The sequence below is a fragment of the Alligator mississippiensis genome, chromosome 4 (genome assembly GCF_030867095.1).
Source record: "Alligator mississippiensis isolate rAllMis1 chromosome 4, rAllMis1, whole genome shotgun sequence".
Classification (NCBI taxonomy): domain Eukaryota; kingdom Metazoa; phylum Chordata; order Crocodylia; family Alligatoridae; genus Alligator; species Alligator mississippiensis.
The window spans coordinates 150774101-150786806 of record NC_081827.1 but is presented as its reverse complement, the minus strand read 5'-3'; the positions used below and the strand labels follow the sequence as shown (position 1 = coordinate 150786806).

The 12706-nt window shown below is 50.0% G+C and overlaps 1 protein-coding gene across 1 annotated transcript in view; it reads left to right on the top strand.

Moving 5' to 3' along the window:
- Window positions 1-12706, top strand: part of LOC132250263 (scavenger receptor cysteine-rich type 1 protein M130-like) — a 51532-nt gene that overhangs the window by 21146 nt on the left and 17680 nt on the right. The window contains exons 3-10 of the mRNA XM_059726793.1: window positions 620-934; window positions 1449-1763; window positions 4937-5254; window positions 7370-7684; window positions 8923-9237; window positions 10184-10246; window positions 10331-10645; window positions 11528-11563. Coding sequence (XP_059582776.1) covers window positions 620-934; window positions 1449-1763; window positions 4937-5254; window positions 7370-7684; window positions 8923-9237; window positions 10184-10246; window positions 10331-10645; window positions 11528-11563 — 1992 coding nt within the window. The remainder of the gene's footprint in view (window positions 1-619; window positions 935-1448; window positions 1764-4936; window positions 5255-7369; window positions 7685-8922; window positions 9238-10183; window positions 10247-10330; window positions 10646-11527; window positions 11564-12706) is intronic.

Below are 12706 nucleotides of genomic sequence, written 5' to 3'. Positions count from 1 at the left end.
CTGGCAAAGTCCAACAGCAGAGTTAAACCAGAATCAGGAGCTAGGAAACAGAACCGCAGGGAAATCCAAAGCTGAAGTCTAGAAATAAGCTGAAAATCAGGGTTACACACCAGACCTATATGTGCACCATTAAAACATGTGGACACAGCCCACCCAGTCTCTCATTGGCCTCCCTTAGACGGGGTGGCTACACAAAAAGGGGACAACTGAGTTGTTGGGATCAATCATGAAAACACAGGGCAGGAGTGCCAGGCAGAGGGTGGAAGCAGTTAGGAACCGGGAGGCTTGCCCCAGCAAAACTGCTGGCTGGCCTTCAGACCCAGGGCCCCAGCTGGTGCTACTTGCATCGCTGGTGTGCCCAGCAGCCAACCCATATACCTGGCGCTCCTTCCTTGGGTCAGATTTTATTAGCTGTGGTTTGCTGCAGGTGTGGCTGCTGTAGTACTTGGCTCAGGCTGGCCTGCCTGCTCGGTGTGGGCCCAGTGCTGTCAGGGACACTGCTCTGCCACATCAGCATCCTGGACAACGGGCTCTTCATAAAAGACCTCTCAGGAAGGGGTGTCCAGGTCTAAACTAGCACCGTGAAAACTCTAAACTAGCACCTTTGTTGATGTTCTAGGTCATTTTCAAGCCCGTCTGGCTGGAGGGCCTGAAACCTGTGCAGGACGTGTGCAGATAAAACAGGGAGACACCTGGGAAAGCATCTGTGATTCCCACTTTGATCTCAAGGCTGCCAGTGTCCTCTGCAACCAGCTACAGTGTGGAACAGCTGTATCCACCCCAGGAGGAGCTCGCTTCGGAGAAGGACAAGGGCCCGTTTGGACAGAAGAGCTCCAGTGTCGGGGGAATGAGTCTAGCCTTGTGTACTGCCCCAAAATGCCATATGTAGATCAATCATGTTCACATGGAAATGATGTTGGTGTCATATGCTCAAGTAAGTGAAACATCACGTCTAAAATACTATGAATGTGTGCTCTAGATGAGAACGTATCACTAAAATCTATAAAATCAACTAACTGCCTTGCTGGAAAATGGAGGGGAGGGGGGGGCAGGACACTGCATTTCAGCAGCTTCACAGAAAACACTTGTTTGCACACAGTTGCCTGATGATAAAAGGTAACCGGTGATAGTTCACATCTTGTTCACTGTGGTCTTGTCCCTCATTAGGTTGCATAATACCACAGGTTATGTCCTGACTCATGGGCAGGTACTGTGCAGCTGCTGATGTATTATAAAAATACACCTTCTTTCACAGGGTGCTACATGGGGCTCTTGCCCACAACCTAACTGCAAAGGGAATAATGACTGGGATCAGCTCATGGCAAATCTAAAACAATCCAAGACAAGGAGGAAGGAATCAACTCCCTTTCCCTTCTATACATGCTTGATGTAGCCTGGCACATGGGCTATTCAACCCCTCTCTGAAACACCCTCTCCCTTCTCCCCAGGGTTCACAGGGTTCAGGCTGGTGAATGGCAGCACACGGTGCTCGGGGAGAGTGGAGGTCCAGGTGCTCAGTGCCTGGGGCACCCTCTGCGACTCGCGCTGGGATTTATCCGATGCCCACCTTCTCTGTCGTCAGCTCGACTGCGGAGTCGCTGTGTCCGCTCCACGAGGAGGGCATTTTGGAAAGGGAACTGGCACTGTCTGGGAAGACACATTTCACTGTAATGGGACTGAACCCCACCTGTGGCACTGCCCTGTTACCAGGCTGGGGGCCTCTCAGTGCTCACAGGACAGGGATGCTGGTGTGATTTGCTCAGGTAAGTGCAGGAGCGATACAGAGTTAGTTACACCTACTCCTCATGGTGGGGTACTCAGGGGAACCTCAGGGCTCTGCCAGGGAAGTGTGAAGTAGACCTGAACTGAAGAATTAGTAATTTTCTGGCAAACTCCTAGATCCTCCTCATGATATTGAATACTTACTTGAGCAACTTTTCCTGCTGCTTGGAGACCAAATCCCTGTGAAAGTCTAAGACAGAACAAGATGGAAAGGAGCGCTTGCCTCACTTTGCACAGTTAGTTGCTCAGTCCTCAAGGTCACTCTAGGTTGGGGGCAGGAAAAACCAAGCCCATGGGCTGGATCTGGCTGGCAGTTGACTCCATTTCCCAGCAGCCCCTGCCTACATGGCTGGGGCTGGTTTCCATGGAGACCCCAGCAGCATCCCCACTGTCATAGCACAGGGCTAGGGTTTCCATGGAGACCACCCCCAGCAGTGCTGGCAGGGCAGGTGGAGGGGCAGGGACCTGCTCCAGGACCAGGCTGGGATCTTGCAGGGGTGGCAGCGTGGTCTGGAGCCAGGGCAGCGGTACAATCTGCAGCCTGCATGCTCCACCCCGGCTCTGGACCAGGCTGTCACCGCTGCAAGGATGCAGGACACAGCCACGATCTGCTGCCTGCATGGCCCTGCCCGGAGCATGCAGGCTACAGATTGCGGCTGTGCCTCAGCTCCAGACCACGCAATCACAACTACAAGATCCCAGCCCAGTCCTGGAGCATCTCCACACTCTGCCATGCTGCTGGAGCCGGTCTCTATGGGAACTCTGGCCCCACGCTATCACAGCGCAGCTGCTTCTGGGAATTGGATGGAAATGTGCAACAGCCATGCAGGCAGGGGGTGCTGGGAAATGGAGTCCAGCTGTTGGCCAGATCCAAGATTTTGCCCTAGATTTTGCCTGCACTAGTTGCTGGACTGCAGCATCCTCCATCCCGTTGCACCCCTCGCAGGAGCAGGCACCCAGAGCAGTTGTGACACAAGTGAAACAAGTTTCAGGATTTCCTTTCATTCTTGATCAGCACCAGACCTGAGCTGTTTACATTTCTTGTAGAAAAAGCATCTGAGAACCCCAGTAACATCCACTGGCCTCTGGAGAGAGCCTCCAACTGGGGTGGAGACACCAGCTTAAGTCTCAGCTCTGCATGCGCTGGACTAGGGTCTTCCCTTTCCCAGAGAGTGCTTTAATCTTTGGCCTGGGGAGTCAGTCTCTCCTCCTAGAACAGCTATACTCTACAAGAATAAATGTTATTAATTCACAGGGAACCAGACCCAATGGTTTCTTTGAAAAATATTTCTTTCCGAAAAAAAAACAAACAAACAAAAAACTGGTGTTCTGATGGGGGAAAAAACCCAACTCATTGACAGAGTTCTGTCTGCTCTTATTTCAGTCTGTGTACTGTTAAACAACAGACAGATACCTTGGCCCATGGACCCAAAACGTGTGTCAGTTCTCAGCACACTTTCAGAGCAAGCACTCCCACGGCTGGGATCTTTCCACTCCACAGCTTGGACTTGGCCTTAGAGTGGGCCAGTAGCTTTCCAGGGAGGCATTTTTCATTTGTTTGTTTGAGGCAGGGGCCAGGAGGCAAAGGCATAATGATGATGCCAGGCACTCAGGGCACCTGCCACACAAAAGGACGTGAGTGTCTTCCGGTTGCAACCAATGTGATTTGTGCCACCACTGCAAAAGCTCTTTGTTGTTCGAGGCCCTCCCCACAGGTCGGCAAGCAGGGCGGCTGCTTTGCTTTCCCCGCTCTAGTTACACCACTGCTAGGAGGAGGGATCAGAGAATGGCATCTTACTGAAGAGGGAACATGTAGATTTCCTCTCCAATTTCTCAAATAACTTAATTAAAACATAGCTAAATGTGGGGGAAATAAAAGGATAGGGAAAGAGCTATTTCAGGCTGGATAAATGATGGGTTTTTCTTTCCTGAAACTGGAACAAAGCATAGGGTGCCTATACATGTACTTCAAGGTGGAGGGCAGGAGGGGTATTTTAATTAGAACAGCTCTTGGGAGCCAGTCTAAATTAAAATGCCACAGTGTCTCATGTATTCAGCATCCCATACTTCCAAAATGCAGCAGGAGTGCTTTAACTAAAACTGAATTGATGAGTCTAGTTAAAACCCCCACTGCCATTTTGAAACACAGGATGATGAATACATGAGATGCTGCATACTGAAATGTGGGAATGCCTTGCACAGGCCCTGAGCTCACACCCCCATCGACACCTGCCCAAAGCTTTTCAGCAGCTTCTGAACGGATTTTGAATGAAGTCCAGGACAGTAGAGAGCGAGAAGCTGCTCTTACAGCTGAGGCAGGACAGTGCTACTTTATACGGTAGGCTTTGTCTCTCCCCAGTCCAAGTACATGCTGTGTTGTGTTGGCTGTTTCTTCCCTGGGGTTGCCCCTAGCAGAGTGTCCTCATGTTTGCTGAGGACAGGTCCATGCAGGTGCCACTGCAGGGGAGAGTCTTGGGGTAAGCAGTGTCAGAGCTGTTGACCTCATTAGATGTTTTTCTTGCCCTCACCAGACTTTCCCTGCCACTGGGATACTGCCCCTCACTCCCTTGCTCTGAAGCTCTGCTTAGCATGGGTGCCTGAGATGTGCTCAGGAAACAGTGCTCTGGCCCCTGAGAAACAGCTGTTACTTGTTCAGATAAGGCTCTGTGACAGAGGCAAGTCTTGCATTATCACAGTGCACTGACTGCCCTTTCCCATGTATCCAATTATTTAGACACTTAAGACATTTATACATGTGCTTGTGTTGGGGGGGGCACTTCAATTAGACTGGCTCTGAGAGCTGTTCTAATTAAATCACCCGGAGCATGTCACGTATCAGTGCCCCTGCCCTTCAAGATGGCAGCAGGAATGCTTTATCTAAAGCTCATTGAACAAGGTTCAGATATAGTGCCCCTTCCACCATTTTGAAGCATGGGGACACTGATATACGAGATGCAGAAGGCTGCTGGAGCCCAATAACTACCACACTCCAGCAGACTTGATTAATCAAATCTGCTCAGATGCACTGTAATTACAGTGTTGGAGCAGCCTCTCTGCTCATGTAGAGGCACCCTGGCTGTACTTCCCTGAGTCTAGCATGGTAGATAATATATCATGGAATAATGACTGCATTTCCTGTCTCTCCTGGGCCCAGGTGACTCTGAATCCCTCAGACTGCTGAATGGAGAGAGCCGGTGCGATGGGCGAGTCGAGATTTCTCTCGGTGGTGCGTGGGGCGGAGTCCTGGATGATCAGTGGGACATAAATGATGCCAAAGTGGTGTGCAGGCAGCTCCAGTGTGTAGATGCAGAGAAAGCTTATAACCCTGTGAAGACAGAACGAGGGACAGGCCTTGTTGGGCTGAGACAAGTCCAGTGTACAGGAAATGAGCCTCGTCTGACACTCTGCAACACGAGCCTGTCTGAGACAGAGCCGGCAGGAATCGCTGAGGATGTTGGTGTTGTTTGTTCAGGTGACTTGTCCTTAAAATCCTACAAACCTCTCTTCCCTGTGAAGTAGAAATGTGGCCATCCCAGAGCCTGTGCTACCACCCCCTTGTGCTGTGAAGTCATCCGAGTGCAAATAGGTATGGATCCCAGATCCAGACCCTGCCATTATTGTACAAAAGTGTTTCAGAAACTAATGGCAATTTTGAGATACAGTTATTCTGTGTGCTGCCATGAGTGTTTCTTGCTGCTCTGTAGTTTCCTGCTTTGTCACAGACATACACCATGGGCACTCATATAGCCATTAGTTTCTGAAACCCCCTCATAGTTGACATATAGATATTATATACCATGGGAATCTTTAATAAAAGGGAAAAGATTTATGTGATCTGAAGAGAAACCAGAGTATTATATACCAGAAAAATAACAGTATGTTGCACTCCATAGATTCTGCCCAAATAGTCCTACTGGCAAAGCTCCTAGAGAAACTGAGCCTCTCACAAACCAATGCTACTCTCTCAGGTCAGTTAAAACACATCCCGCAATAAAACCACCTTTTTGACACAATGGCAATGTTGACACAAGCAAGAGCATGTTTTCAGCAGTACGAATAGTAGCAGCACAAAACTGTGCCGGTACATTGTGTGACAGTGCATGCCCCTGCCCCTGCACTTTGCAGCAGGACACGCTGTCCTACTGCTCCATGTGGTGCCGGGGGCCTGGCTGGGGCACTGGGTGCCTCAGTATAGGGGCTAGCCAGCAGACAGTCTGCATGCTGAGGCAGCCCATGCCCCCGCCAGCCAGGGAGCAGCACATGGAAATGGAAACAGGCAGCCCAGGGCTCCCTGCTTCCCCTCTCCATGAGCTGTTGGAGCCCGTGCGCTGAGGCATCCTGCACTCCAGACAGCAGCTCTATGGCTGTGTGCCTCAAGACAGGGGAGCAGGCAGCCCTGGGCTGGTGCTCCCCTTTCTCCATGTGCCTCAGCTCTTGGATTCACCGATGAAGCAGCAGGAGCCCCTGTACTGAGGCACCCTGTGCCCCAGCCACCCAGTGGAGCAGGGGGCTGGGGCACGGTGTGCCTTGAGATGCGGGGACAGGCAGGGCAGTGTTGGGCTCTGTGGCCCCTGCCTCCACCCTACCAGAGCTCCTGGCCCTCTGGCCTCCTCGCTGCCCTGATCCAGGCCCCTGACAGCACTCAAGGCAGCCACACATGCCCCTCGGGCACTAATGGGACCTCCAAAACCTCCCCTGTAGTCCCAAACCCAAACCACTGGTTTAACTACCACAAAAGAGTGAGCCCCCTGCTAATACCACAAAACAAACCCTGTGATGGCTCCCAATATAAACGACAATGTGCTGGTTATATGAAAGAGCCTTCCAGTAAGCTGGGCTCTATCCTGTACTAGGAAGAGTTCCTTACTGGTAGCTCAAAGCAGCTTCCCAGTCCAGCCAGCACTCCCTGGCAGCCTTCCTGCTTGGCATCTCCTACCTGGATGCTTACAGCCCCCCCACACTGACTGCCTGCTCTCGGGCACTGGCTATTTGTGCCCCATAAGCCCTGCCCACCTGCAGCCTCTCCAGCTGTTCCCTTCCTGAGCCTAAGGGCCTGCCTGCTTTCCCAGCTAAGGCTACGTGCAGCCTTCTCTCCTCCTGCAGCGACAGCCCCATGCAGGCCCTCTGGCCGAGGAAGACAAAAGGCTGCCGGAGCTGTTTTCTCCAGCACTCTGTTTCCTCAATCATTTTCCATCAATATAAACAAAGCCTATGGCTTTTGTGGTCATTTTCCTAAGGGATAGTAATGTCCCCAGACACTGTTGACAATTTTGATCTAAAACCTATTTGAAAGGAAGAGCATGCTCAGGAAACCCTTATTGCTATCACTAAATCTCACCCACTGGTGAGGTCCCATCAGGGTTGTTGTGCTGCGTAAGTCATTCAGGAATAGATCCTTTTCTTACATGATGGAAATCAGGGACTTTTTAAGAGGCTCCATCATTCCCTTAATCTACACATCTCTTGTCTTCTCTATGATTCCTAAAGCATTAGTGTTGCAGTCCATGCAGCATCAACACTGATTTGAAGATAAACTTCTCTTTCTGCTTCACCTTTAACCATTAACATCTAGGATTTCTCCTTGCAGGAAGCAGGATTCTCAGACTGGTAAATGGGACAGGTCGCTGCACTGGGAGAGTGGAGATTTACTACCAGGGCACCTGGGGGACTGTCTGTGATGACTCCTGGGACCGAACAGACTCCAATGTTGTGTGCAATCAGCTGGGATGTGGACATGCCATCGAGGCAGCTGCCTCCGCTCATTATAGAGAAGGCTCAAGACAGATCTGGCTGGATGATGTGAACTGCTCTGGAAATGAATCTGAGCTGTGGGAGTGCCCTTCCAGGGGCTGGGGGCAGCATGATTGCAGACACAAGGAGGATGTAGGAGTGCTCTGCTCAGGTCTGTTCTGTGGCTGCTGTTTTGAAACTGGGTACCAAGGATATAAGAGAGGGAAACTAATATTTGAGGAGAGAGCTAAGGATGCTAGGGACCTCTCCAGGGCTGTCTCAGACTCTCTTCTTCCTCCTTTCATACCAGGATCACTTACCTACATACATAGTCATCATGGGTGCCTCTGGATGTGCAGGGAGGCTGCTCTTATGTGCTGTAATTACAGCAGATTGGAGCAGACTCGAATCAAGTCTGCTGAAAAGTGCTAATTAGCATGCCTCCAGCAGCCTCCACATCTCAAGTCTCAGTGTCCCTGTTCTTCAAAAGAGCACTTTAACTACAGCTCATTGAATTAGCTTTAGTTAAAGCACCCATGCTACCATTTTGAAATACAGAGACGCTGATACATGAGATGCTGTGGGCATTTTAATTAGACTGGCTCCTAAGATCCACTTTAATTAAAGCACCCCAGGCCCACCCTGGAGCCTGTATAAAAATGCACAATAGTGCTACTCATCTGTTCCTACTGGCAGGTCTGGGAGAAATCATTGGCTTTCTCTGGTGTTAGAAAGAGCAGTATCACATGTAAATGTTAGGAAATGACTAGTTTCCATGTGTGAACCTTGTATTTCTAATTGCCTGGCACTGCCTCAAAAGACAGATCCTTGGAGCTTTTGTCTGCAGCACATATACATCTGAGTGCACAGGACTGTCAGACCTCATCATAATGGTGTTACTCATTAGTTGCTAGCTGGGGTGTGGGAAAAAAACATTGCCCGTCCTTAGTCTTAGAAACAGCACTGACCTGGGAATCTACCTGGCTTGTGTCTTGGAGGACATCTGACCAGGAGCCAGGGCACATCAGAATAGAGTCATCCCCTCTATGAGACTGGCTTTCTTTTAAATCACTCCTGCAGGCCTGGCATTGGCTGCAGGATGGGGCCAACCCAACCCAGCAAATCTCTTTAATCTCTTCCTCGACAGGGTCTAGCCAGTCCACACCATCACAGACAGCTACTGCTGCTCATCTCTTTCTGCTTCTATATGTTGAGAAATGGTGCCTTTCCATAAGTGACCCTTGTATTTATAATTGCCCAGCGCTGCCTCAAAGAGTCGCTGATCCTTGGAGTTATTGTGTGCAGTATTTATCCACAGCAGTGCCCAGGACTGTCAGTGCTCTCTGGGATTTCACTCCAGATGATATCAAATCCGACCACTGCACCTCCTTGTTGTGCATTTCCTTCCAGAATTCATGGATCTGAGGCTGGTGAACGGCGGTGACTGTGCTGGGCGATTGGAGATTTTCTACAATGGATCGTGGGGAAGCATTTGCTCCAATCAGATGACTCCAGTCACTGTGACAATTGTATGCAAACAGCTGGGCTGTGGAGATGAAGGCGACATTGCTGAAGACTTTACATATGGACAAGGTTCTAGTTACACATGGCTGGATCACGTTCAGTGCCTTGAGCATCACAACTCCCTCTGGCAGTGTCCGTCGAAGCCATGGAACCCCCTGTCATGTGCTAATCAGGGAGAAGAGACCCATATTAAGTGTACTGGTAATGATGACATTTCTTGCCCACAAACGTGTATGAAAGCACATGTAGGTGCACGTGTACATGTATGTACACACACCTGCATTACATGTTTGATTCACTGAAGTGCTATAATAGAAATATTTGCTTTTCAGTATAGACGGTTTATATTCCCCAAAATGGCAGAAAAGATTCTTATTCTCTCATTCAAAGAGTCCTGTGTGCATCTGTGTGGCTATTAGACATGCGTTTCCCATCTCTGTTTCTAAGAACACCTCTGTATGTACACACATGCATGAACATATAAGGGGTGTGCATGTCAAAGATCTTGTGAGATCTGAATTCTATTTTTCAGGCCATATCAAAGGACATAATTTTGGTGTATAAGCTGTCCATGTGGTTGGTTCTTAAGTAAAAATCTTTACATTCAAATCTCTTTGTAAGGGAATGCAGTTACCTCTCACAGGCTGAAGTACAGTGCATCAGGTGTCCATAGAGCAGGGATTCTCCACCAGGGATCTGGGGCACCCTGAGCTGCCACAAGAGCCTTGGAGGGTGCTGTGACATTTGAAGAGATAAGCAGGTGCGGGAACGTAAGTGCAGGCATGGGCTTGTCCCTGACCGACTGGTGCATCAGATGTTCTGTGTAGCCCCTCTCAAGGAGGTTAGCATTGTAGTAAATAAATGAGCTTTTGATATAAGGTGCCACTCAATTCACCAACACTATAGAGGGTGTCTCGACTTAAATGAACGGTACCTTAACTGTAAAAAGAATGAAAACCACTGCCATGGAGCAATACAGCTGGAATTGAAATTCAGGGAAGTTGCACACCCACCATATGTTAAACACACTTAAAATTCATGTTTATATAATGGTAATATCATAATTGAGAGTACTGCTAACTTCTGCTCTCCCTCATAACGTACACATTAACCAGCCCATTCACAGCATGTATTTTTTTTAACCTAGGAAGCAAAGAGAAAACAACTCCGACACAGTTTGCCGAGTGTCCGAACTCCACAAGCTGCACAGGTACCTCTGCCCTTTTCTGAATCTCCTCCTTCTGCTCTCAGGCCTTACCCATCTCCCAAGTAAGGCAGTTTCTGCTTTTCCCAGAGAAGGAGAAGCTGCGTGTTGTCGGAGGAAAGGACGGATGCTCGGGGAGAGTGGAGGTTTGGCACCGCGGCTCCTGGGGAACTGTGTGTGATGACTCCTGGGACATGGCGGATGCTGCTGTTGTGTACAAACAACTGGGCTGTGGAGCTGCTGAATCTGCTCTGAGTGAGGCAGCATTTGGGAAGGGGACTGGCCCCATCTGGCTGGACAAGCTGAACTGCAAGGGGACAGAGTCGTCTCTGTGGGACTGTTGTGCTGAGCCCTGGGGTAACAATGAGTGTCACCATAAGGAAGATGCTTCTGTGATCTGCACCAGTGAGTGACAGTGTCTTTCATCCATGATGCAGGTTTGGAAGTGGGTTGGGGAAGGTATTTCATTGGCTGGATCCTGCTGTCCATCCACAGGGGCACCATCTTCTCAGTGCAGGAAATCATGGCTGGGATGGGAAAGGCTTTGTGAGCTCTGGTTTTGAAGGCATCAGCCCCCATAATGCCAGCCTCCATACATACATTGTCCACTCTGCTGGTGTGTTATTCATCTGCCAGCCACAGGGCCCTATGTCCATACCATACAGCCCTGCCCTGCCAGGAGCTGCTGCACAAGAACACCAGTGCACCCCAGTTCTGACATGCGACTGCTCTCAAACTAACACACACAGACTGGTGACCAACTTTCCAGCTTCTTATTCCAACCCAGTGCTTGGGTAGCAGCACATGAACCTGCCTCAGTAGAGACATGAAATACAATGACAGCTTTAACCAACATATGATATAACCCTGCCCCATGGGAGAGAGGCATGGGGCTCTTCTTGCTCACCAGCCTCTCCGCTGGACTCACCTTGTCCTTGACACAGCGTGCACTTGTGCACAGGCTGGTTGTTTATTGTGTGCCAGGAGACACAACGTACAAGTGACGTGCAGGTGAGGTGTGCAGGCAGAGAGGCTACATCTACAGGATGTGCCCAGTGCTCCTGAGAGGGCTTTTGAAAAGAAGACCCTGCCCACCTGCTCCCTGTCTGCTGACAACAAATCCAGAAATGAGGCAGTGATACCCACTAGGCCCCACGTCCACTCTTGGTCACCAGTCTCCACCTCTGAGATTCCCACAAAGACTCTCAGAGTGTGCCTTCTCCTGGTAACAAACCTGCCATCTCCCCTTCCTGCAGACTTTCACTCTTCTTCTCTCTTTCCTTGAAGATAAGAGCGAGACTACTGCATCTCCAGAGAGAACAGGTAAGATGCCTTGCTATTGCTGGGGCTTACATTTCACTGGTGCTGGGTTCCCAGGGTGATGAGCTGTAATCTCCATCCTGAGGGTATAAACAGAAAAGAGCACAAGAACCAGATTTCATGTGATGAGATAGGTCCCAACACCGCTGATCTACTTCATTGGGTGAAATGCAGGTCACCTGTTGCCCTGCACAGGGCACAGGCCCAGTCCTACAGGACAAGGGCAACATGTTCCTTCCTAACACAGATGTGCCTTAGAGATTCCCTGGGGCATGTATTTCTTAGTGGGGAAAACTAGGGTTTCCCACTTGCAGACAAACTCCGGGTTTCATCTCTGTAAGTGGGTAAGCATGGCTTGCCGTGCTTAGAGACATGCCTCAGGGAGTCCCTGGGCATGTGTACACAGAACATGGGCTTTCTCTGCTTATGGTGACACACTCCAGGGATCTCCAAGGCACATATTTTTTAAGTGGTGAAAGGCAACTCTGGTGTGCTCCAGTGCCTGACACTGCCAATCATCTGATTGCTGCTCTCAGCTCTTGCACTTCAACGGAGCATTTGTGGGTGCCTGGAGAGTCCAAATGGGGATGCCTGGGAGGAGTATACGAAGCTTCAGGGCCCTGATGCTGTGCATCCCAGAAATAGGAACTACTGCGATTAAAGAAGATCAAGCCATTGAAGCCTCTGGAGTGCCTGCCCTGCCTGCCCCACGCTGGGAAACTGCACACGCTTTCCCACCATAAACCTAAAAGATTTCTGCCACCAGGAAGCTCTGCTCAGTGATGTTGTGGCTACAACTTATGGGCATTTGTGGTGCAGCAAGGGCTATGGACATATGTTGGCTTGACCTCTACACTGCTATAAACATTTTTATAGCAGCACAAAGACAACATCTGTTTCTACCCTGCAAGGATGAGCTCCAGCTCCTTGAGTGAGGGATCCACCAAAACTTACCTGGGGTGGGAGCTGCAGTGGGTGCTGAGCAGGAGCCATTCCTATCCAGTGGCTCCTAGCACAGCTGCCTCCATGAAAAACTGCCTGAGTTTCAGCACTGAACTTGATGCCATGGGTGGTTTAATTAGAGACTGCATCTCTCCCCTATGCTCTCCTGCTTCTCCCAGAAGTCTCTGCCTCTTGCATGTTCCT